Source organism: Asparagus officinalis, chromosome 8 (assembly GCF_001876935.1).
Source record: "Asparagus officinalis chromosome 8, Aspof.V1, whole genome shotgun sequence".
Taxonomy (NCBI): Eukaryota; Viridiplantae; Streptophyta; class Magnoliopsida; order Asparagales; family Asparagaceae; genus Asparagus; species Asparagus officinalis.
The window spans coordinates 78,428,983-78,456,821 of NC_033801.1; the positions used below are offsets into that span (position 1 = coordinate 78,428,983).

General features: G+C 36.5%; 1 protein-coding gene and 2 pseudogenes across 4 annotated transcripts in view; all 3 read left to right on the forward strand.

Annotated features, from left to right (window-relative positions):
- On the forward strand, positions 2,035-21,364 carry LOC109821414 (annotated as a pseudogene).
- LOC109820298 lies at positions 21,089-23,409 on the forward strand (annotated as a pseudogene).
- LOC109820297 (tip elongation aberrant protein 1-like) overlaps positions 24,196-27,839 on the forward strand; it is a 40,043-nt gene continuing 36,399 nt past the window's right edge. For all 4 annotated transcript variants that reach the window (XR_002241794.1, XM_020386425.1, XM_020386427.1 and 1 more), the window contains exon 1: positions 24,196-24,243. Coding sequence is in view for 3 of the 4 variants with exons in the window: in XM_020386425.1 (XP_020242014.1) it covers positions 24,222-24,243 (22 nt within the window). In the remaining variant the exon portion in view is untranslated. The remainder of the gene's footprint in view (positions 24,244-27,839) is intronic.

The window sequence follows — 27,839 nt, forward strand, 5'->3', positions numbered from 1 at the left end:
GCTTTGTACCTTCACCTTTTATTGACTCTACTAGAGAGATAGTAACTGTGATGGTGAAACATGTCGTAGCATGGTGTTGGTGCTTTACATGTTTGACAATCCGGATTTTACCTTGGACTGCAGCCTTGCGTGAACCCTAGGGCGTCACACTAACACTGTTGAATCTAGCATGTCACATAATAAGTAGTGACTGAGTAAAGGCTAAAAATTCCTCAATCATAAAAAAAATCTAATTTTTTAGCATGAGAAGAGGAGGTAAAAAAGCATTATAAATTATAAATTATTCTTCTTTACTAGTTGGGGGTTTCTTTGTAATTGAATGAATTTGTTTTTAAGAGGATATTTCAGTTATTTTGTATTTTGAAATGATGTCAGAAGGATTTGGTAAGAAAAATATGAAAGATTAGCAGTTTTGTGAGACACTTCATAGTTGAGGGGGTTTTCTCTGATTTTCAAATTTGAGTGGGGTTATCTATGATATCCAAAATACTAGGGTGATTTTCTCTAATAAAAATAGTTGAGAGGTGTTTTCCAGGATATTCCCCCATAGTTTAGGGAGTTCTTCTAAAACTAACCCTAAAATCATGTATGCAAAATTATACCTATGTCAAATTATATTTAAAGTTGATGAATTAGTTTTCCTCTTAAAATATTATTGACGAATTTGTCAATTTTTTGTTATTTATTAATTTAATATCAGGTTTTACTGAATTTTAAAGAGAGATTTTTGGTTCACCCGTGTCTCTCTTTAAAATATTAACATAACATAAGAAATCATAAAAAAATATATAACATGTAAAGATTTATAAAATTAAAAAAATTTCTATTACAAAAATGTTCCATGCGCTCCAAAAAATATATTATCTACACAAATTATACAAAACATTACCTCAAATTCTCCCCGCTTTATCTGATATTTTTTAATACTTATATTGAAATTCTAGTGGGTTCTTAATATTATTCTAGGAATAAATGTTTTTATTCTTAAGAGGTTTTATAGATATTTTAAAATCACATATACTTTTGTAATTTAGTTGAAATTCTAAAACAAGCATCACAAGAGGTTTAAGCATGAGATTTTTTCAATTAAATTATTATGTGAAGCCCTTAATCTCATCTAATTGTGGCGTTTTATTTTTAAGACTCACCCGTGAGAGCACAGACAAAATAATTATTAGCTAATATAAACAATAAAAACTTCTATTGTATCATCAAAATGTTAGGTTTTATATTTTAGTAGTTATAATATTGAGCTTGTCCTAACTAGAGTTCTAATAGGCTAAATGACACTTAAATACCATATTATTTCACCATATTTACACTTAGATACTCTAAGTTGTAAAACGTAGTACTTTGATACCCTAAGTTATAAAAAAGTAGCACTGTAATATCCTAAATTATAAAAATGGGCGCTTAAATACCCTATTATGTCACCACTTCTAAACTTAAATATTCTAAGTTGTAAAAGATACCTCTTTAACACCCTAAGTTATAAGAAAATAGCACATTAATACCCTAAGTTGTAAGCAAATAGCACTTTGATACCTTCTATTAGTTGTCAGACATATTTCTAGGAATACTTTCATAATAAGTAACAAAACGCATTGACGTGACAATTTTTCACAACTTAGAGTTTAAAAGTGCTTATTTTTAGCGCTTATGATATTAAGTATTAAAATGGTGAAACAAAAGGGTATTTAAGTGCCATTTAGCCCTCTTAATGCTTACAGAACTTTTTTAGAATAGAAAATTAATTTGAAAGATGGAATTTCAGTAAAGTAATTGAACTACTCACTCAATAAAATTATGGTAATTTAAATTACGGACAAAATGCAAATGGTAAACCTAATTTGTCTATGGGCCATTCTCCCAAATAAATCCCCCAAATAAATAAATAGATAATAAATAAATAAAATAAACAGGATATACTGAACTCGAATCCAATCAAAAAAAAAAAAAAAAAAAAAAAAAAACCGGATCTAGGTCTCATACCCAAACCCGCAATATTTTGTGCGGGTAGCGACTTTTCGTAATCCATACCCGTTCTAAGATCCCAACTGTAGACCAAACTTCTCAATCCAGGCGTCAGTTGAGTGAACAAAACCCTAATTTTTACTTGTCTTTCCTCCCAAATCTCTACGCAATTGTCGCTGCGCTTGTCCATTAATGTCCTCAGATTCCCCAATCCTTACCAGTTCCTCACGCAGTAAGTTTCCCCACAATTTGTTCATTGTTTAAAGTTCTTGCCTTTGGTATTATTTTGGGGGATTCAAGATTTGACGATCAATATTAGTTCCCTTTCATGGGTTTGGTTGAGAAACCTGACTTGCATTTAAGTGATTCACTTACACAGGATGATGAATGGTTTAGTGGGTTACTTATTGCTAAAAATGGTGGTTATTGATAAACCTCAATATGCAAAAATATGGTAATTTAGTTCTTTCTTTGTGCATGCTACTAACCCCCGAATCGGGAGAAGCAACTCAAAGTGTGGGTTGAGCGGGTTTCATATGTGTAACTTGCTAGATTAGTTCGAGCCTCATCCGGAGCAAATTGCAAATCTTGCTTTCATGGGAAGAAATTATTTAGTGTTGGCTTGGTCAACCCATAAATAGGAAATCTTGGTTGTGTTGTAGTGTTTTACTTGGTATCTTGTCGTAGCTAATTATCCATGGGCTTGAATTGTTTTAGTTTTGTATATTAGTTAGATGGTTTAATAGCTTATTTATTTGCTACTAAAGGTAGTTTTGATAAACCAAGTAACACAAAAGTATGGCAATGTAATAACTATGCATGTGTGCTATTAGTAGCTTGCAAACTTTGAAATACAATGGGAAAACATAATGTGGTCTCAGTTGGCGTTCTATAAGTACTCTACGAGCTTACATAGATGAGAATTGTTTCCTTTACTGTGATTTGGCTGGAGTGTTTATTATAGTTGTGCCTTCGCTTTTTGAGTGGCAGAATTATTTCTGTAATTAATTAAATTAGACCAAAACTATAAAACAATGGCGTGTATACATGCTAAATTTATTGCACAGGCTGAAGCTTCGAAGGAAGCACATGAATAGATCCCTCATGCTAAAGAAATGCCAGCTATCAATTGCATTATCTAACTTTTGTCGACTGCTGAATATTGGATGTAAGCAACATATTTCGGTGTTAGGGCCAGCTGTGGTGATAATTCATGTTTCTCAATAATCGATTCACATAACTGCACCATATTTTGAAAGAAAGTGAATAGTATTGGCTTAGCCAGCTGTTAGAGGAGAGTGTACAAACAACATACCTGTTAAGTTTCAAAAAGCAAGTTTGCTAAATTTGTGGATCTACTACAATATAAATTACAATTATATAGTATATACACTATTGCAAAACAAATAAAGAACATTTTAGAAGAAACCAAAATTAGACCAAAAATCGAATGGCTATTCTTCCTTGCATTGAAGCACTCACTTGGTTAAGTAGCATGGCTCTACCTTATTTCATTTTATATTTTGAGTAGATTGAAGTTGACTAACTAGGAATTATGTGATTTATTAGTTGTTGCTATTAGTGGTATTTACTGATGAACCTTGGATTACAAGAGTATGAGTGGATGACGGTGCAATATTATATTCATGCATGCTATTAGAAGGTAGATATATCATATAAATTAATCTTGAAATGCAAAGTAACATAAATTATTTCTATTTGCCTTGCATCATAACTTTTGTTCACTCAAATTTTGTGCTACTCGTTGAATTTCAAAACTCGGATTCTGTGTTTCTGTTATATGTATCGAGAATAATCTTGTAAGGAAAAATGTGGAGAGACATCTCCTGCTAAGAGCCTACTAAACTGTAACATGCTTTTCATTAATGACTAACTATTTATTGGCTAGTCATGGTAAGAGAAACATTACATTCTGCTAAGTTAGGTTTCTTGGCAAGCAAATTACACATCTTGATTGTTGTGGTAAGAAACTGGTTAATGTGGCTTTTCACCCCTTATATATGAAATTTAGTCAAATAGAATTGGTCCACTTGATGCATTGTGGTGGTAACTATATATAGCTATAACTTGTTGCATAAATTGCAATTGTCTTTTTTGAGAAAATATATGCGACTATCTGACTTGGATTGTATGGTTTACTAGCTTATTAATTTCCATTAGTAGTAGTTACTGATGAACCAATGGAATAGTATGCCAAGGTCATAAGTCTGCATGGGTGATGATTGTAGTGACTTGAAATAAAACTTTGATGCAAAGTGCAACCTCTATGGGCATGCTATCAGTATATTGAAGCTTACTAAAGTAATATTAGTATTTCTTTTGACTTGCGTTGGAGTTCGTACTTATACCACAACTTAATTTTCTTAATAGGACCGGATATTCCTGGAATGGAGCTAATACCAACGCTGTAAGGTAATGACATGCATACATGTTAATTTTTTTGTAAATGTTGTCAATTCCAAGTTTGGAAGGAAAACCATGGGGGGCTATCTCCTGCTAGAGAAATGCCAACTACCAATGCATTATGGCTTACTTTCTACTAATGTTCACTGCTCAACCATTGATGAAAGAAAGTTACATCAACTTGGCTGTTATAGTGTGGGAATCATGGTGAAAGTTTAGGTGTCTGAATTAGCAAATTGCAGAACTTTTGCTTCATATGAAGGTAATAAGTGAGTGCTAGCTTAGTCATTCTTTAGAGGAGGAACTGTACAAACAACATACATATCAAGTGCCAACAAAGCATGACTGACATTTGTGGCAATTGATGACTAATAATCTAGCTTAGTAACAACGAGTTGATTTATATACCGTGTATACTGTTGAGGAGCATAAAAAATAGAACATTTATAAGGAGGAAAACAGACGAGTTAAGAAGTAAAAAGCTCACATTTGCCAAGGACAATGGATTTAGTAATGCTGAAAGGGACATAAATGTTCTGTTGTTTGATGCAAGTCATAGATTTTGTGTCATAGGTGACATTCAATCTAATGTTTGCCAATGTACCATGAAAACAGACAAAATATACATGTCAAGCTAATGGCCATGGGTAACAAAAGATGGTGCTAATTATAAACTTTAATATTGTGCCAGGAGAGATCACTATTTCTGTGTAAAATAAAATTGAGGTCATTGATATTGAGCGTAGGATACATTTATTTTCTTATTTTGTGGTGTCATATGAGCCGAATGAGCAATGTGCTTTATCAGAAAGTTGGATACATCGGTGTGATTATGAGTTTTGCAACTTCACAACATTCCTTTAGATGCAGATAGAAATTTATTTGAATTTTTTCTTGATAAGTTTAACTATGCAACAAAGTCCTTAGTTACATTTCATTAGGAAATTTGTTTCTAGTGTTCAATGTTTATTTCTTTATACTTGAGCTTTATATAGAAATACTAGTTGCGTTATATATGGATGTGTTGGCCAGCAGAATTTATAAACCTGTTGGACATGAAACTTTGTAGCACTGCAGAATAATAGGACAAAAGCATATTGTTAGAGTTAAACTTGCCATGAATCATATTCTTGGATTAAGCTCTGTTTGGGCTATCTTCCCGGTTATCTCCTTTGTTAGGTTAACAATCCCTAGCATATCCTTCTTAATTGTTTTCAACCTAGTCCCTTAGGTCTACTCTTAAGTTCTTTTTGCCTCATTAACTATAATCTGATCACCTCTCTTAATTGGTGAATTTTGTGTCCTCTATTGCACTTGATGAAACCATCTCAAATAGTTTTTATCTCATTTTATTATCAATAAAAAGCTCCTATGAATGCACTCATTTCTTACTTATCTCTTAGTTGTATATCCACGTCTGTCATTTCTGCTACAGTCATTTTCTGTTGTTTGCTAATTGCCAAATTTTCTAAGAATTATGCTCGATCAAGAATATATCAGAGCTTGATCTGCAAAATTTTTAATGATATATATTCAAGGTTTTAAATATCGGCCGATAATCCGATATTATCCCCGAGTTATCGGTTTTGAGAGCTTTCCGATAGGATAAGTTGGAATTTAAATCGGTTATCTTTTTTTAGGGTTTATCGGCGATAATGCGGCGATAAAGGTGATTATCGGCCGATATTAGCAGCTCTAAAATCGAAATTATCGGGTCACACTATTAGGTTGTGATTTTGGGTAATGGACAGTTTTTGAGTGAACTTGAAACCCGACACGACCCGTTCTTTACAATAAAACTTAAACTCGATTAAATAGCCCTAATCCTCTGTTCTCTCTCCCCTCATTTGTGCGGTTGTGCCCACTATCCTAATCCTCTAACTCTATTTCTCTTTGGACTCCATCGACCTTGACGCTCGCCTCCGCCGACTTCGACGCTCGCCTCCGCTCTTCTTTGGACTCCGTTGACCTCAACGCTATCAACTTCGACGCTGCTCTCTCATCAACATTAACTTCATCGACTTGACGATTTCGACTGATGTTGTGCTCTCTCCATCGACGCCATCATCAACTGATCTGATTGACTCGACGACGTTGAACGATACTGAGCTCTCCATCGATGCCGAGCTCTCTCCATCGATGCCATCAACTGTGACTTCGAAAGTTTGACTTGGACTCTCCATTGACGCCACGCCCTCAACACAACTTCTAAAGTTGTAGTAACAAATAATATTCACCATTTAGTTGTTTTTTTCTCTAGTTATTTAGTGAAGGTTGAGAGAATGAAAGAGTGGAGTATGGTTAGATTACAATTTGGGGTATTATATTATATATACACAACATACGGTATATCACTCCGATAAATACTACTTATCCCCGATATATCCCCGATTTCCGCTATCCGATAAGGAAATTGACCGTCCGATAAATCCCCGATAACCGATATTTAAAACCTTGTATATATTATAAGTATATTCAATAAGTTCATATCTGAAATCAATAAGAAGTTCTCAACGGATAACTTTTGAAAGGAAAACAGTGCTGGAGCTGATGAGAATTATGGAGTAAACAAGTAGCTATCAGTTTGAACAAGGAACCTTCACTATTGGACTCCTTGCTTTCTAAACTGAGATCAAGCGACATGGTCATGCATCGAACAGACTGAGTACTTGATGGCTGAAGACTGATCTCCATGACCAACATTCCTTAGCTAATCCTGATCTTAATAGGAAAAGAATAAAAATTAAAGACCATTAATATTCTGCTCTCTGTTCCATTATCTCAACTCCAGCAAAGGTTGTTAACTCTACTCTATTTTCCAGCAAAGGTAAACATTTCAATGCTCAAATACAGCTCAACATTACATGTGATGTTCTCAAAATTACATGTGATGTTGAACAAATGGGGCTTACCATCTTTTTAGATAAATTCCAGTATTTATGCTTTTTGGTCCTTCAATGATGACATATAAAAGAGTTCTGAAGCGGCCAAGTGCCATTCCAACCGATAAACATTTTTGGTAAAAAAATTTCTTTCATCTAGGGCCATGATTTCATGATCATTTTGGTGAAGAAGTCAGGACTTGGGTTCAAACATTCTTATATTCTTATGCTCACTAAAACTTAATACAACATCAAATCATGATCAGTGAAAAAGTCAGAACTTGGGTTCAAAGATTTTCATTTCTTGTAGTCAGCAAAACTTAAAATGACATCAAAGTGATCCACGCTAAGGCTGCTGGAAAGCTCAGAGGTCTGCTAGAATGGTAACTGAAGATACAATGATGAGTTTTGGTGACTATAAATGTTTGAAGCTTTGTTAAAATCATGGTCAAACTAAAACGACATTTGAATGGGCTACACCTTTTGGTTCATAAGGTCCTGTACTGAGCAAATAGTAAAGTTGACAATAAAACAACTTGGACCAGGACCTAGGCTATTGTCTTTTGATCTTGGCTGAATGTTCTATTGTTTTGTGTGTGTGTATGTGCGCGCACGCATATTTTATGTTCGTTTATTGGCTCAATTATAAAGTTGGGTTTCAAGTCAAACTTTAGGCCTAGTATGATTAGCTACAAGTCAACTAAGCATTCATTGGTTTGTTCCTGTGTTAAGTAGAGCACTCTACTCTGTTAAATAGGACAAATTTGATTGTTTTGGAGGGAGAATCAACATAAACGGCTATTAGTACGGAAACACCACAATTGGAACATTTTGTGTGTGGATTCTTTAGGGTCATTCACTATTCATTATGATTCATTTTAGAGGTTGTGGCTCATCAATTTGGATTGTCTATCTTTTTGTTTTTATGAACCATTGCAAGAAAAATTGTACCGAGGAAACTCATCTCCCTTTCTCTCTCTACACATGCATATTTATACATACATGCATGCATGCATACAAGCATATTTACGTACACATTGTATCCTTGTGTCCTCATGTATGAAAATTAACTATGTTAGAAACTTTGAGGAATTCTAGCACTTGGCACTCATGTCCTGTGTCAGTGGCGGAGCAAGGGATTTTGGTGGGGGGCCAAAAAAATCAAACACGATAGATAATATATAAATTGTTTAGCACCGTTGAATAGTATTTTAACATCATTATATAATAAGACTTTCGAAATTATATTTCCAATTATTTTTCAACTTTATATTTCTAATTATAATATAACATTCTTCTTGGCTTCATTTATTGAAATCATTTCATGACATCTTCCTCATCAGTGCTACAAAATATATCCTTATATTGAAAGTATCCATCTTAGATTCAACCAACTTTTTAGCAATTTACCAATACCTTTCACAAAAATCATATGTGAGTAGCTGCATAAGAAATGTAGTTCTCAAGTTCGGTTCAAGACACCAAATAAACCAATCAAACAAGCAAAATTCAAAAAGGAAAATAAAAAAGAGGAGAAAAACTAACGTGAAATAGGCATCGAGAAGGGTAGAAAAGCTAGAGGAGCGTGAGGAGTGAAATCAGAGCACTGAGGAGGCAGATAACATCGGAGGAGATCTAAGGATAACGGAAAAGGCTAGAAAAGAGAGGAAGAGCACAATTAAGGCCGAAGATGACAAGGAGTGATGTTCACGTCGACATCGCGGTCTGTGGAGTAGAGAAAGGTAGCAGTTACTAGAATCAAAAGATCTGTTAGTGGGAATAAAAGCCTAGAGGATCCGGACTTGGAATAAAATAGAAGCGGAGAAAATAGGCTAATGAGGGCTTTACACTTTACCCCCTATAGTTATATAAAATCACCAATATGCAGCATAAGCCCTCTCTTTTTTTCCCTAATTTCAAGGGGGGCCTAGGATCTGGAGGACCCAATCCCTATCCTATGTCCATGTGGACGTGACTTTGTATAAAAGTAAAATTTGACTATTTTTTCCTATTTAGCATGGAGATTATGAAGGATAACATAAAAGGGTCATTTAAACTTTTGATGGATTTAGGGTTTCTTCATAGTAGTAGATTGTGTTTAGGGAGTGATTTGGCATGTTACTTTTTCATTTTGCTCTAACATGCCACTTGTAGAAAGTTATATATTTGTGTTTTCCTTTTGGTTCCTACATAAATTGTAGGACAAAATTTCAAAATAACCCTTTTTGAAAAATAATCACCAAATTTCGACCTAGTTGTAACTTATTTAGCAAATTCAACCTACATAAATTATAGGATCCGGATTTGGAATAAAATAGAAGCGGAAAAAATTGGCTACTGAGGGCTTTACACTTTAGCCCCTGTAGTTATATAAAATCACCAATATGCAGCATAAGCCCTCCCTTTTTCCCCCTAATTTCAAGGGTGGCCTAGGATCTGGAGGACTCAATGTGCCTTCGCCCATATCCTGTGTCCATGTGGACTTGACTTTGTATAAAAGTAAAATTTGGCTATTTTTTCCTATTTAGCATGGAGATTATAAAGGATAACATAAAAAGGTCATTTAAACTTTTGATGGATTTAGGGGTTTCTTCATAGTAGTAGATTGTGTTTAGGGAGTGATTTGGCATGTTACTTTTTCATTTTGCTCTAACATGCCACTTGTAGAAACTTGTATATTTGTGTTTTCCTTTTGGTTTCTACATAAATTATAGGACAATTTTTCAAAATAACCCTTTTTTGAAAAATAATCACCAAATTTTGATCTGGTTGTAACTTATTTAGAAAATTCGACCTAGTTTCAGTCATGTCAGCAATGTGGGCTGAAGCTTAGTCGAGTTTGGTAGATCTTGAAGCATGTGAGCATGTGGAGGTTAGAACTCTTTAAAACTACACGAGGTTGGGAATCCCGTGGAGTTTATAACATACAAAGTCCACGGGATTACCAATTTCATGGAGTTTGTTTCATAATACAAACTCCATGAGATTGTGAACTTCGTGGAGTTGCAGACTCACTGTGACAAGTTTCCAACTTGCTATTTGTCCCAATGTTAAAAATAACGAAAATGGGTTATGTAATGCTTGACCTTCTGTTAAGGGTTAAGGAATAAAATATAAAAAACGTAATAAGTCTAAAATATCTACCAAACTTTTCATAAGAACTTTTATACTAACAATTCATAAGAACTTTTATACTTAGAATAATCAAACTTAGATTGTGTTTAGGGAGTGATTTGGCATGTTACTTTTTCATTTTGCTCTAACATGCCACTTGTAGAAACTTGTATATTTGTGTTTTCCTTTTGGTTTCTACATAAATTATAGGACAATTTTTCAAAATAACCCTTTTTTGAAAAATAATCACCAAATTTTGATCTGGTTGTAACTTATTTAGAAAATTCGACCTAGTTTCAGTCATGTCAGCAATGTGGGCTGAAGCTTAGTCGAGTTTGGTAGATCTTGAAGCATGTGAGCATGTGGAGGTTAGAACTCTTTAAAACTACACGAGGTTGGGAATCCCGTGGAGTTTATAACATACAAAGTCCACGGGATTACCAATTTCATGGAGTTTGTTTCATAATACAAACTCCATGAGATTGTGAACTTCGTGGAGTTGCAGACTCACTGTGACAAGTTTCCAACTTGCTATTTGTCCCAATGTTAAAAATAACGAAAATGGGTTATGTAATGCTTGACCTTCTGTTAAGGGTTAAGGAATAAAATATAAAAAACGTAATAAGTCTAAAATATCTACCAAACTTTTCATAAGAACTTTTATACTAACAATTCATAAGAACTTTTATACTTAGAATAATCAAACTTTTCAAACATAAAATCACAATTATCAAATATGAAAATATAGTATCACAATTTCTTAACAAAAGTTAGTCATATATGACTAATAATCATTCCAAAAAGTATCATCAAATGATCAAATACGTTAATGTCGTCTAGTTTAAGACAATAAAAATAAGTCTAAAATAAACTAAACACTTCCAGCTCTCGAATTCTTAACTTTACAATAATATTCTAATTCCTAGTCAAGTTCATTATATCAACCAAACTAAACATGATTATGTAACAGTAAGAAATTTTGTACATACAGATGCTGTGTGCAAACTTAATTTGACAAAATCTAGTATTAACTGATAATAGAAAACTAAAACCTAATCAAAATCAAGTAATAACTGATAGTAATTATCTCACCAATACAATTAACCCACTAATTAATCTATATACTCTAATTTCGTAATAGATATTAAAAAATTAAGTTAAAGGTTAAAGTAACGGAGCGGCAAGTTTGATATGGTTTAGGGTAAATTGGTAATAGAAAAGATTGGAATTTGGAAGATAATTTTAGAATCACTATTTATTTAAACGATATAAACTGAGATGCTCAATATATAACTGCAAAATGAAAAATTTACCTTACCTGAGTCGTATAAGCTGCCAATAGCCGGAGGTGTTTAAGAGGAGGCAAGGAGTTAGGGTTGGGGTTGGAGGAGGTGAAGAGATCGTGTATTTGAACAGTGGTGATGCATTCACGTGTCTTAATTAGAGATGAAGAGGAGGTGTTTAAGAGGAGTTAATGAGTTAGGGTTTGGGTTGGAGGAGGTGAAGAGATCGTATATTTGGAAAAGAATAGGGTGATCAGGACTAAAAGGGGTAGAGTTTAAATGATTTGGTTAGTGGAGATGCATCCACGTATCCTAATTAGAGATGCAATTTAACCTAAAAAAATCCATGTTAACTGGTTTTATAATGCAACACACATTTAACGCGATATAACGTGTTTTTTGGGTTAAATAGTTTCAGTGTTAAATGTGTGAGTTACATAACAAGAGGACACCGTTAAGTTACATAGCGGGTTATATAACTGGTTTTTTTATCACCGATCTATCCTATCTTATGTGTGTGTGTACAATTTCAAAAAAAAAAAATCTAATTGCGATACATATCTATACAAGATACTTAATAACGATGTGCGAGGCGCAATGCGGGGCGCAAATCATCTTTACGCGCACATGCGCAAGGCCTAATGTGATGCGCATTATGCCCGAGTGATGCGAAGCACACATCACAAACATAATTTTTTAAGATAGATAATCAAGCACGAAAGAACATGTACAAGAATTCATATAAAAATACGTCAAGATACATAGCGTCTTACTACCAAATCATAATATATAAGGTCTTAATTTCTAATGCTAACACATCCAATATAGTAGCAAAGTTCATAATTGTCATATCAAATGTCAAATCAAGACTAATAACTTAGCAAAATCAAACAATGAATGAGGATTAGTTAGGGTCCTTAATTGAAGGCTACAGAAAATGACTAATGGATTTATTCTGCTGTTTGTAATATGGCTTATCGTATATGAAAGCTTAATTGAAATGTTAATTAACAAAAATATACGAGGCTATGTACTACATGCACCTCGCGCAAAGCCAGGATGCTTGCGAGGCGCAAAAGGCGTTGTTACATCAAATGCGGGAAGCTTTGCCGTTGCCCCACATCGTAGTGTGCATAAGGCGCAAGGAGGCGCGCGCCTTTGAAGACACTGCTTCATAATAATCCAACCATATATATACACAAATCTAACCGGCCACATATACACGAAAATCCAACCACATATACACGAAAATCCAATCACATATATACACGAAAATTAATCCATACAAGTAATCTTTTTGAACAATCCAACCACAATCCAAGCATATATATTCATGAAAGATCCACAATTACAAAAAGACCATCATATCATATAAAAAAGACACATACATACTAGCATTCCTCCCCTCCTTTGTCTCCCTCTCTTACCCCTTCCCCTCGTCTCTGCCTCCGCCTCTGCCCCTGATATCCATGAATTTGAACTTTGATGATCTCACTATCTGGTTGTGTATGAGGCTGTATAGTAGGTAGATCATCTTCATCAGGTGGAGCACGCTGAGAAGTGCCAGCTACATCATCATGGGCCTTAGAAGAGCCCGCTTTACGTCTTCACGTGTACACCTTTATGAATTCGCGTGCCCTGTTCTCACGGCATGTGAATTCGTTGACGTGATTTTTATGGAACACATTGACTATCATTTATTTGGTCTTGTTGAATACTGATAGTGCTTTTGGATCCTGAATCTCAGTAGTGCTCTCATTTATATATTCTTTATTGTCATCAAATGCATGGGCCTACATTTTAATCAGAAGATACACAGCTTAGCAAGTTATATGATTTTAAAAGAACATTATTTTTGCTTGAGTTTAAAAACTTGATAATCTCTCTCGATCATGACCCTCAGCGAGTAGGTATTCGATGGGTAGCGTGGTATGAATCCAATTGCTGCGTGTGGGTCATATACAATCCATCTGCTTGTGATATTTCAATACGAACACCCATATTTTGTATAGAAAAGTGGAGCTCTCTCATGCTCTACAAGATTGTGTCTATCATTCCACATGATTATATAGGATTCAAAATATCTCCCCTAATCCATATGATGTGATGTCATCTGACGAATGCGATCGATTTGCTCAATAGGATCTGGCAAATGCTGTCCTAAATTAAATTATCGTAAAACACGACCCGACACATGCATCTCCATAATCTCGAAACAGATCAATGATACTTTGGCCCTTCACAAATCAGCTATCTCTCTACAAATAGGTGCAAGGGAATTGAGATTATCGCGAGTATAGGACATCCATTTGAACTAAAAAATTAATTTAAAAAAAATCATATTAGCATTTGCAGCAAAATATGAATACAAAGTTTGAATTGTGGGATAAATTTCACCTGTTTGTGTTGCATGATGTCTAGCTGATCCCTATAAAAATTTGGATGTCTGCGGTATTATAGAATGACCTCCTCACATTATATTTGTTTGACATGAAAAAGATATCAAAAATTCCATATGAATAAAACTAAGCAATAAAAATAATTTTAAATATTACATTTGTATATCTGCATCCTAATGGACGTTAACCCTATAGATCGCGACGCGTCTGTAAAGTAAGTTGTCCAATGTGTGGATTCCCACGGCCAAACTTGTAGCAATATTATGCAACCCTTGAAACTCTCAGAAGCGTTTGTGGCCATCATATAAAATCGTTTCCCGCCATTTTCATATAAGGCCTACCTTTCGACATTGTTCAGACTCAAACTAGTCTCGATCCAATCATGTACATTTTGTGAAATGGACTTAATTTCCTCTTGTAGTTGCTCATACACCAATTTTTTCGTTGCACATTCAGCTTGCCAAAGGGGATTTTGGAAATGCGGTTGTTCATACTCCCTCTTAAAGTTATCCCTAATATGTCTTTAGAAATATCCATGATGCGACGATTGAAATTCAAATTTCAGTGCACTTGGAATTCCATTCATCTTAGCTGATATTAATGTAATTGTCCTCGCTCGCATACTAGGAATATGCAAACTAATACATGCAAAAAAAATCATGACCAATTTTCTGAGTTTTCAACTTCCATAACTGTAAAACCAAAAGAAATAAATCGCCATCCGCATTTACTCCAGTGTCAACGAGCAATACATCTTTATATTTACCATACAAATATGTGCCATCAATGCTAAGAATAGGATGGCAATAATTGAAACCCTTGACGGAAAAACCAAATGCCCAAAATACCCCCATGAATCGTCTAAGTCCGTTGTCGACGGAACCTGATGATCCTTCGCATATTGTCTTGGGATTTTTTTGAGTACTTCAAGATGATGTGGTAATATCTCGCAAGACTTGTTCCAATCTTCGAAATTTTTTATCATCATCTTCCTCTTGAGTATTCCAACATTTGATGTATGACACATCCAAGCTGGTCGTTTCACGCACTAAAGCTCGAATATCCTTTGGGTTTAGATCGAGAGCTCACTGAGTTTAGGCAATAATTAAATGATATATGAAAGAGGCGGATGCATGTTTATGATTCATCTCTAATCGAGGATTAATACATATGTGAGCTCCGTTGTAGTGTGTTATTTTAAATTGTCTGCCTGCCTACTCTTAACCCTAAGTGTGAAGTAAGCTTCTAACGACACTTTGCACTTCCGTCGTAACGAGCACCAACATCGTCTGGATCGCCCTCTTTGTTATAGAAACAAACTACATTAGTGCTTGCTTCATTGCTTTTCATCTCCTTGAGCTTGATATTTTTTTAAAGACCATAAATGAATGACATAAACCAACTTCTCCTTGCTTTCAAATAGATCACCTTTTTGAATGTGAAGTTATCACCTTGTGTATCATCATTTAAACTTGGGCTAATATGAATATTTTCCATTGTCGAGTTATCAATCTATTCATATCCATGAAATTTATCAGGCAAGGGATCCTCTAACACGACATGTTCATTGTTAGAATAATATCGGTCAATCAATTGATGGTCCCCTTCATTTCTATTGGTCAAATGTGTCATGCTGTTAATTTGTAAGCCGTCTTATTTATCGTCATCCTCAGAGTCGACATTTGCATCTTTTTCTTCTGTCACCAGTTAAGTGGAAGGCCTTATATCTTGATGGAGAACGTCATCATCGAAAGGTACTTGAAGTCCTTACAAGCAAGGCCCGCTCAAGTGTTGTGATTGTGTCCAACACATATCCTGTTTGCGGAGACAACAAACTAGTTGAGTCAACTTCAAGATCCTCCAACATGCGAGAATACACTCCATCATGATTCACAACTTTGCTCAAATTCCTTTAATCTTTTCAATAAATAATTCCACATAATGCTTCTCGTCGTTCAATATGATGATGAGACTCATGTTATAGTTAATTGAGATTTGAACAGTGCTTATTATGTTTACTGTTACGGGATAATTGCAAATCACGTTGAGGTGATGCTCACGTGGATTGATTAATGTAAGTTTGTGTTAGTTATTAATCAATTCATCGAAAGTACATGATTTGGATATAAACAACGGTTTCATATACGAACAAAAGATTAAGAATCGATTATTCATCATTACTTCTGAGGAGTAAAAAAATTCAACGTCAACTAAGAAGACACCAAAAATAATCTATAAAACTATGACCAATTTAGTTCTCTGATTTTTACAACTTTCCCCTAATGTTTCCTTCCAATTTCATATAAGTCCAAAAAATTCACAACATTATTCCAAAATATAAACTAAAACAAGGTCTAGGGATAAACATTAATCCAAATTCATAACATCAATTCAATTAACTAAAATTTACATCCTTTTCCCTAATTTTCCTTCAAATTGCATACAAAATTCCAAAAACACCAAACATTAACCCAAAATCTAAATGAAAACAAGCTATTGGGATGAAATACAGAGGATATGTAAAAAATTAGAAAAAATCAAAAAATGTTTAAAGAATTTACCAAAAAAATAAGTCAAACCTTAAAAAAATGAACTACGACTAACTCCGGAGAACTTTGGCCTAAGAGCGGTCGGTGGAAGTGCAGAATGGTTATCGGAGATGGTCACTGTGTTGTGGGGGGGTTGGAGGAGCTCAAGAGAACAAGCCTGGGGTTGGGCGATGGGGCGTAATGAGTCGGGGAGGGGCATAAAAGATATAGGTCAGGTGGGTGGGTCCTGGGCACGAAGTTATCCTCAACTCCACATGATTCTCAAATCCTGTGGAGTTGCGGACATGAAATCACAGAGAGCGTGTGCTCTTTTTGGTTCAGTCTGCAACTCCATAGGATTAGGAACCCATGGACTTTCTATGCTATAAACTCCATGGGATTTCCAATCTAGTGGAGTTTAGTAGAGCTCTCAACCCTACGTGATTGAAAATCCCGTGGAGTTTAATTCTCCACTAAACTGTATGAGATTCTTAATCTTGTGTAGTTCGTAGAACTTATTTCGTAAATTCGACCCAGTTTCGACCTACGTTGTTGGCGTGGCTGAAACTAGGTTGAATTTGTTAAATATGTTGCAACTAGGTTGAAAATAGTGATTATTTTTCATTAGGGTCAATCTTGAAAATTTATCCTAAATTATAGGGTTCAATCAAAATTAGCTTTTAGAGGGGTGCTATCTTTGAGTCTGCGGATGTAGTTATTGTAGAATTATCTATGGAAAAGACCTGAAAATAAAATCTTGAGATAGTTTTGTTTTTGAGTAAAACAGTGTGACCCCCCCAAACACACACATATAAACCAGTGCATTTCATTAATAAAGAATTAAACGAAACAACCCATAATACAAAGCAAGTAAAAACCCCGAACAAAATAAGTCGAAGTTAACTACCGCGAAAACACAAGAATCCAAACCCACAAGAAAGAGACGAGATAGTATGCTGATAGAAAAACTTGGATGGAACAGATGTGCTCTCTGTTCCCCACTATCACATCATGCTGCTACTAGTCCTCCAACTCCAACTTAGAGTCCTCCGGTCTCCTAAACGAGTTAGGTATGGCGACGGTGGCATCGTTGAACGAACGTGATCTCCCCCAGGTATTGAATCAATGTCCCAGTTTTGTCTGTCTGCCTCTGAAAAATCTAGAGATGGTTATTTTTGTGGTGCCAAGGATAAATATAAGCTAGGAAGGGTAGTCCTCCACTTAAATTGTATTAAATATTTATTCCATATCTTTTCTCCTTTTCTTCATTTTCTTATTATTTCTATCAATCCTTGCCGAGTTTATAAAAAATGGAAAAATCACTCTTGCTGTCATTTTTTTCTTGCAGAATATGTACATGTAAGAGAAATAATTTCTTGCTTTTCTGCATTGAACAAACTAGCAAGTTTTTTTCTTAGTAAAGAAACACCCAACATATGCTTTTCTTATATGATACACTGTTATCAAGGTTATCGATAGCGGATAGCGTTGCGTAGTTTTGAGACATCACTAAGGCTATTTGGGGCTATTACAGTAAAATAGCGGTGAAAAACACAAAGTCAAATAGTGGTCTAATTTAGATATGTATAAATATTCAAAAAAAGAAAAGAAAAATTAAAGAAAAATCTAGAAAATCTAAAAGTGAATATATTATGATTTAAAGAGATCCTAAACATGATATAGACATATAGTCGTTACATAATACTGAAGATGACTGGAGGAGGAGTTAAAGAGTCATTGTCTTCGAGAAGAGGAGCTGAGCGGTGAGAAGACTACAGTAGGAGGAGCTCACAGCGAGAGGAGGTGAGAGGAAGTGTTGAGGGAGGTGTTTGAGGCTGTGGGAGGCGGCATAAATACGCTGAAAATCGCGGGAGGCGGTGGGATGCAGGTCAGATTTTAATTTAAAAAAAATAAACCTCAAACTGCTTTTTAAATAGCGGTTAAAATCGGATTTTGCTCGTAGTCGCCTGCTATTCACCGCTATGGCACATTATTGGCCACTTTTGCAAGTGGAAAGTGCATATACCGTAACGTGTCACTGCTATTGGGCGACAACGTAGCGGGAATGGACCGCTAACGCTATTAGCTATGCTATTGCAGCGCTATTTACTAGTATTTATAACAGTGACTGTTATGTGCTTTAGATTTCTCATAGGTCTAAGAAACAGTAAAAGTCGCTAATTTTCTTGTTGAAGTTCTGCACTTTACTTTCTTTATCATTGTTGACCATTGTTTGGTTTTTGCTTCATTGAAATCTTTTTTCAAACTTTGTCTTCAGTTTTTAGCCTTCATTTTGGCCCATATGGGTATTTGTTGAGTGAGTTGAATCTTCTAATCTTTGAATAAGTTAAATTTGTCAGTTCCACATTCACAGTGTTTGACGGAATGAAGCAAATAGCTATTAATGAGGCATACATGAAGCATGACCTTCATCTGGGTGCACGCCAGTTTGTTTGTGTTTTTGAACAATGCCCTAAATCTGTTACGAATATTTGGATGAATTAAGTTGTATGTTTTAAATTTATGTTTTTATCAAAGGCAACCCATGTATGCATGAGAAGAGTTTGCTATAGCATCATATTCTACATCTATGATTAATGTCTCTGGTTGACAATTGTAGATTTTCTTGCCAAAGGGCGCCACATTGCTACCCTTGACTGGGGTATCCCTGTGCCTTCTCGGGTAAAATGTCAAAGATATCAGTAAAGTGGTCTATGCTATAATATGCTATACTACAAACCCACTGGTGATGTTATTTGTTACCTCAAGAGTTCGTCACATAAATGACCATCAGGGATTTTTTGTAATAAGTTTTATTCATCTTACACTTGTTTCGATAATTCATGTTCACATGGGTGCTGGCGAGTGGCATAGGGCTCTGTTAGTTTGCTGTTGGAGTTGAGGGAATGGGAAGAGAAACGCCGAGAAAAGTTAGGTATTCATCTTCTCGGACTACATTCCAATTAACAACAGTTTCAGCCGAACTTAGATTTCTAGTTTACTTATAAAAATTTAGCCTATCTTATACACCTATATTACAACATTTGGGAAACAAAAGACTTTAATTAAGACGAGGAATATTGAATCCTGGGGAACTTGAAGAAGCTAATTCAAGTTATAAGGTAATGTGGAGCAAACTGTCAATGGAACCAATTGAGCAGACATGGAAATCTAGATAGAGGAATAAATAAATGATATCACATTAGGAAAATAAAAGATGCAAAGAAGCCATTTAGGAGAAATCTAATATATAGTATTCCAGACACACGCGTGGGTTCAGGCACGACAATTCCCTAAGGCACACGCTGATTTTAAATAATACCTGCGTACTGGAATCATGAGCATTCTTACTTTGTTTTGCATAACTTTACTAGCTATCTGCATATTGAAATATTTATATGCCCAATATTTCCTTTTTTCTTGCATTTCACTTTCGATGACGCTCACTACCTATTCTTTGTTAGCGGATGTCTGACAATAGTGAGAGTGCAAGGAGCTCCTCTCCCACGGTAGGCAGTGAGAGTGCGAAGTCTGGACTGACCTGGAACAACATTATATCAGCTCTAGCGCAGCAGGCATCAGTATATGGAGTAGCCTTCGGCTATTGCATCTCAGCTTCCCTCCTCTCCATCATTAACAAATGGGCTGTCATGAAGTTTCCATACCCAGGTGCCTTAACTGCCCTTCAATACTTCACCAGTGCCCTCGGTGTCCTCTTCTGTGGGCAGCTAAACCTCCTTGACCATGATCCTCTCCGCCTTGTCACCATGTGGAAATTCCTGCCAGCAGCTACCATCTTCTACCTTTCCCTCTTCACCAACAGCGAGCTCCTCCTCCATGCCAATGTTGACACCTTCATCGTCTTTCGCTCTGCTGTCCCGATCTTTGTGGCAGTCGGTGAGGCTGTTTTCTTGAAGCATCCTGGTCTTCACTTGCGACCATCTTTGCTGGAGGCGTTATCTATGTCCTGACTGACTACAGCTTCACTCTTACTGCTTACAGCTGGGCTGTGGCATATCTGGTGAGCATGACCATTGATTTTGTGTACATAAAGCACGTAGTCATGACCATCGGGCTCAACACATGGGGCCTGGTGCTCTACAACAATTTAGAAGCTCTGATGTTATTCCCCATTGAATTGCTCATAATGGGCGAATTGAAGAAAATAAAGCACGAGATTGCTGATGAGTCGGATTGGCATTCGTTTGGTGTGGTCTTGCCAGTGGCTCTTTCATGTTTGTTTGGTTTGGCTATCTCCTTCTTCGGGTTCAGCTGTAGAAGGGCGATATCAGCAACGGGTTTCACAGTTCTGGGCATAGTCAACAAGCTTTTGACGGTTGTGATTAATTTGGTGATATGGGATAGGCACTCAACGCTAGTTGGGACAGTTGGGCTACTGGTTTGCATGGTTGGTGGTGTGCTGTATCAGCAGTCCACTGCTAAACCTAAGGAGGCGGCGGCGGCGGCGGCGGCGGAGCCTCCTTCATCTGGGTGCACGCCAGTTTGTTTGTGTTTTTGAACAATGCCCTAAATCTGTTACGAATATTTGGATGAATTAAGTTGTATGTTTTAAATTTATGTTTTTATCAAAGGCAACCCATGTATGCATGAGAAGAGTTTGCTATAGCATCATATTCTACATCTATGATTAATGTCTCTGGTTGACAATTGTAGATTTTCTTGCCAAAGGGCGCCACATTGCTACCCTTGACTGGGGTATCCCTGTGCCTTCTCGGGTAAAATGTCAAAGATATCAGTAAAGTGGTCTATGCTATAATATGCTATACTACAAACCCACTGGTGATGTTATTTGTTACCTCAAGAGTTCGTCACATAAATGACCATCAGGGATTTTTTGTAATAAGTTTTATTCATCTTACACTTGTTTCGATAATTCATGTTCACATGGGTGCTGGCGAGTGGCATAGGGCTCTGTTAGTTTGCTGTTGGAGTTGAGGGAATGGGAAGAGAAACGCCGAGAAAAGTTAGGTATTCATCTTCTCGGACTACATTCCAATTAACAACAGTTTCAGCCGAACTTAGATTTCTAGTTTACTTATAAAAATTTAGCCTATCTTATACACCTATATTACAACATTTGGGAAACAAAAGACTTTAATTAAGACGAGGAATATTGAATCCTGGGGAACTTGAAGAAGCTAATTCAAGTTATAAGGTAATGTGGAGCAAACTGTCAATGGAACCAATTGAGCAGACATGGAAATCTAGATAGAGGAATAAATAAATGATATCACATTAGGAAAATAAAAGATGCAAAGAAGCCATTTAGGAGAAATCTAATATATAGTATTCCAGACACACGCGTGGGTTCAGGCACGACAATTCCCTAAGGCACACGCTGATTTTAAATAATACCTGCGTACTGGAATCATGAGCATTCTTACTTTGTTTTGCATAACTTTACTAGCTATCTGCATATTGAAATATTTATATGCCCAATATTTCCTTTTTTCTTGCATTTCACTTTCGATGACGCTCACTACCTATTCTTTGTTAGCGGATGTCTGACAATAGTGAGAGTGCAAGGAGCTCCTCTCCCACGGTAGGCAGTGAGAGTGCGAAGTCTGGACTGACCTGGAACAACATTATATCAGCTCTAGCGCAGCAGGCATCAGTATATGGAGTAGCCTTCGGCTATTGCATCTCAGCTTCCCTCCTCTCCATCATTAACAAATGGGCTGTCATGAAGTTTCCATACCCAGGTGCCTTAACTGCCCTTCAATACTTCACCAGTGCCCTCGGTGTCCTCTTCTGTGGGCAGCTAAACCTCCTTGACCATGATCCTCTCCGCAGCAGCCGTGGCCTTCCCTCAAAACCTGGTCTTCACTTGCGACCATCTTTGCTGGAGGCGTTATCTATGTCCTGACTGACTACAGCTTCACTCTTACTGCTTACAGCTGGGCTGTGGCATATCTGGTGAGCATGACCATTGATTTTGTGTACATAAAGCACGTAGTCATGACCATCGGGCTCAACACATGGGGCCTGGTGCTCTACAACAATTTAGAAGCTCTGATGTTATTCCCCATTGAATTGCTCATAATGGGCGAATTGAAGAAAATAAAGCACGAGATTGCTGATGAGTCGGATTGGCATTCGTTTGGTGTGGTCTTGCCAGTGGCTCTTTCATGTTTGTTTGGTTTGGCTATCTCCTTCTTCGGGTTCAGCTGTAGAAGGGCGATATCAGCAACGGGTTTCACAGTTCTGGGCATAGTCAACAAGCTTTTGACGGTTGTGATTAATTTGGTGATATGGGATAGGCACTCAACGCTAGTTGGGACAGTTGGGCTACTGGTTTGCATGGTTGGTGGTGTGCTGTATCAGCAGTCCACTGCTAAACCTAAGGAGGCGGCGGCGGCGGCGGCGGCGGAGCCTTAGTGAGGAGGAGAAGCAGCAGTTGCTTGAAATGCAGCCAACTCTTGAAGATATTGTAGTTGGCTCCGAAGAGACTAAATGAATGCGTCGTTTTATGCTCTCTTCTTCCTCCCTCCTCCTTTAGATTAGTTCGATTTTTTTTGGGTAGAAATTTTTTGCTGATGTATTCTTTAGAGGCAGTTATTTGATTGTAACTGTGAAGGAGTTCATTTGTATTGTACAACCACAATGGACATTACTACAGGCAATACTTTTCAGTACATTTATATTTGAAATATGGTACAATTTGCACACGCATGAACTTTGAGGGAAATACTTTGTAATATGGTATAGTCGAAAGATCTCTTTGTATGTGAACAATTAGGGGATATTTGTTAAACGGAAAGTAAATGGAAAGTGATAAAGAGAACATGTTTTTTGAAGAAAAACTATTTTTTATTACTTTCTATTTTGAAAAGTCTTGCTTTGATGATAATAAGTTAAAAAAAAAAAGGAAAAACTGATGTGGTAAATGATGTGACATTATCATTGGGCTCGGGCTTGAGCTCCGGTTTGCTCCCTAGCGACGGGGATCGGCTGCCTGAAACAGTTGCTCGCTCTTTAGAGGAAAAGGAAAAAAAGGAAATCACTAATCTCTCCTAAAAGCTGTAACATTTAGAACTCGAGAAATTAATTTACAAAAAAAAAAAAACCAAGGGTGTACTATGCAAAAAAACTCCTCTCCCTCTTTCAGTTGTTGTCTGGTTCTTCCTTCCTCCTGAAGAGATTTTTTGTGGGCCCCGGTTCCCCAAAACACACGATTTATTAATACAACCAACACCTACGAATAAATCCCCTCAACCCCAATCCCCCTTCCAAATTTAATTCATTAACTCCCAAAACCCATCTCAATTGAAAAAATAAAAATAAAAATCGTACTATCACTCTCTCTTCACTCCCCTCTCGCCCAAGTTCTCAATCTTAGCAACCCCCACCCCCAAACCAAACACAGCGTCTTCTTCTTTCCTAGGGTTTTCTCTATTAATGGTTTGGTGGGAATGCGTGCATGGGAGTGGCCGGAGAGAGACGTCAAAAATCGGCGGCGCGGGCCGCCGGAGGTATCGGGCCCACGGACGCGTCCGGTGGGCCGCCACACTTGCAACGCCCGTCAGCAGCGAGGGAAGCCTTACTTCTACGTCCTTCGGCGCCGGCTACGGCTGCCGACAACAGCCAGACCAGACGATGTCCAATGTCTTTGATACTGGTGAGCCAGTTTTTAAAAACCCCCCTTTTGATTTCTAGAATGAAAGTGAATTTTTAGTTCACCGGTCGTGTTAAAGAGTGGATTTTTAGCACAGTTTAGGAGATGGGTCAAGGTAAAGTTGAGAACTTTGCAATTTTTGAGGCAGTTATACAATTGGATATGTATGTAGGCTTTTAGCATGTTTGTGAAGTTCTAGGAGATGGGCATTTTTCCCCCTTGCAGCACTTGAGTTGGTTGTGGAGGGGAGTAACGGGAGATGAGGGGATGATTATCCTTGCCTTAGGTTTATTTAAATAGTTTCATTTATTAGAAGAGTTGGAATATTGCATGCGATTTAAGTTATAACATATGGTTCACAATTTCTTTCACCCGTCAACTGTGTTGCTCTGAGCCTTAACTGAAGCATGAGAGGGATTTATTGGGGTTAGATTGGTGCTATTATGTGCATTTTTATTCGTTTGAGTGATGATGCTATTGTCTAGTGGTGTTTGTATTTTCAGTTTGTTATGTGTTTAGTCTGTTTTAGTGGTATCTGGCCTTGGGGGTCGAATGATCCGTTTTGGCTGGAATGATTCATACAACCTCAGAAGATGAGTATCGAGAAAAAATTAGTGTCTTTCCTTTCTAGCATTTGGAGAAGAATGCAGATTAACCGTAAGACTGTCTTAATCTTTATGATGGAGTACAATTTATTGGATGCACTGTGGCAGTTCACTGTTTGATTTTTCCACTATTTATTCATGAGGTTGGTGCACTTTAAAAAGCATTGGAAATGGGTTTGCTTTAACTGTGCTAGATTTTTGGAAGGTGTAATGCTCTAGTGAGAAATGCGCCAATGTATGCTGATAATTAGTGCATATATTATTTTCATAAAGATATACTCTTGTATATGGAAACAGAATCTTTGTATGCAGCCCACACAATGATCAGTGGAATAAGCCGCGTAACCTCACACAGGTTACAAGTAGGGGACTGTTGTCCCTGTGTAGTATTCCTGCATGAATTCTATCTTTGTGTTAGGGAATTCTCCCCTTGATAATGGTCCGTGGTGACTATTATTTACATTAAATTGTTTGCATTTGAATTTCATCCTGGTAGGATAGTATGCGCTCGAAATTGAGGGTAACAATGGCCAATAATAAATATGAGTGATATATGAGTTGAGCTAGACTGCTATTAATGATATCCAACATGCGGATACTATCAACCCAATTTTAAAAATTGGAATCCTAAAATGTAAATTCAAACTTGTGGATGTTGTCTGCTATTAATAGTTAACCTACAACTATTATATTATCGTAATCAAATAACCATTTTCATTGCAAAAATAATTTCCTAAAATCATATTCTTTAAAACATAATTATATGCCTTTCTTATTATTTTGTTTGGTGATGGAATGTTATTTTTCTAAACAAAATAGCTTTCTTTTAGAAAAGAAAGTTTATCTTTGGACTAATGCTAGTTACGATAGAGAAGTGATTTTAAGTTGTTGGTTATCATGTCGTGGAGCATACAGTATGATAGATTTTGCAAAAGGCGAAAGATCATGCTAATTTCTTGAAATTGACCTTCATAATTTATGATAGAATTTTACGGTTTGATCCTTTTGAGTGAAACAATATATTAGCATTAGTTGACGAGCTACAAGATTGCAGTTAAAAATGATACTTGGATCAGGGTAGTAAAAAGATACATGGTGACTTCTTTAACTAGGAGAGTTTCGTGTTACGTCCAGATTTTTCACAGCCTCAAAAGTGAATATTCCACACGGGTTATTTATTAGGAAGGTGTTCTAAATGGTATATATAATTGAAAGGTTGTTTCGATGAACTCAAAAAATGTCATAATATTCATAACTAATATATTTGAGAGAGGAATGGTGGTAACACTGGAGTTGATGATGTTTGAGTGGCATTGCCGGAAGCATGCTTGAGATGTTGTGACTGATGCGTAAGCTAACAATGCTTGAATTTGGAAGCATGCAATTCAGCGTCATATAGAGCAAAGTGCCACACCATTCACAGACTTACTGGGGCCTTCTTTTAAGATCCATATGGGTATGATCCAATGTTACCAATGGAGTGTTCCTCAAGTGAGGACACTTCAAACAAGGGAATATGCCACAGCCTCCAAAGCGAGCGGGCCATATGGGACATTTGCTATGTGCTAGGAAGGTCTCCCACATGACGTGCTATAAAGGCATCTCACTTATTAACAGTTTCTATAAATTCTAAAGTCAAAAGTAATAACAATTAACAACTGGCATGTTTGAAGAGAAATTGCGAAGAAACTCGGTGGTTAAACACACACAATTGTGATGGTACTATGGCACGAGTTGATGGTACTACGATTTGCGAAGTCGTTGCTCAGGGTATTATGGGTTGACGCTTGGCGTTAGATTTAGTCTTTGGGCCTTGGTTCATTCCTAAATGTGCTGGAATTTTTAGACTGTTGGAGTTCCTTTTTTTTGACCTCCTTTTTTTCTACTTCACTATGTTGAGCATAGTACTCGGTATTTTTCCAGCTCTCAGTTTGTCAACGTGTCATATTTTGTGCTGGTCAGTTTTGTTAGAATATAAAATTAACCCATCATAACTTTAGAGTTTTGGTGTAGTGGTAGGGACTTCAACACGGTAATCAGAGCAACCTAGGTTTGAATTTTGCTGGCCACAAATTTCTAAAGCAAAGTTTCTTTTGTTTAAAGATGATGGTCCATGAGTCCAAGTTTCTATCCATAAGAGGGCTCTTAGCCTGCAGGGGCATGGTAGATTATAAAATTATAACCTTTAATCATCATCATAACTTCGGAGTTTTGGTGTACTATAGGGACTTTGACAAGTTTCCTCGCACTTTTCTCTTTACGCTGTCCCCCATTCGGTTCTCCTTTTTCTCGAAAGCTTTCAGATGTCCTAATTCTCGTTATCTTTTAGTAGTGTTATGTTATTAATTTAATTGCTAGTAGGAATCAACATATATTTTTGTACATCCTTCCTTGTACGCTTCATTGTTCTCCATTTTCATTGTTAAAAGGATTCCTCTTCTTTATAGTACAGGAAGGAAACTATAGTTATTGTGTTTATTATTTCTTTTTAAAGTTGTTACTAGCAAATATTTCCTTTTGTGAATATTAGCATCAGATAGAAATCAAGCTCAGTTGGTCTGTATTTTGATATGCTTATTATTCTTGTTAGTTATGGCTTTACTGGAAATTATGTTTATCTCTTGGATGAAAGAAACCAAACAAGCAATTTTTACATGCTCGTTTTTGTATTTCTCCCTTTTTGTTTGATAGGAGTTGATGATGACAGTCAATCTTAAATGATAACTCCAAGCAGAAAGCTTAAGCTGGTGGTTCTGGCTTAAAATGTATATGAAGCAACCGGCATATTAGAAGCCACATGAAATAGGGTCAAAACGGAAATTTTAGATTATCAATAAATAGATGAGCATAATTTGGCCTCAACAAGGTTGAGCCAAGGCCAGTTAGAACTCATTCAATGTTCTGGAAGTACCTATTTGAAAAATCTTAAGCTGTCAGCCTCTTGGTGATAATGCTATGAGGCAAATTGAAAGGTCCATGTAACTGACACAAAGA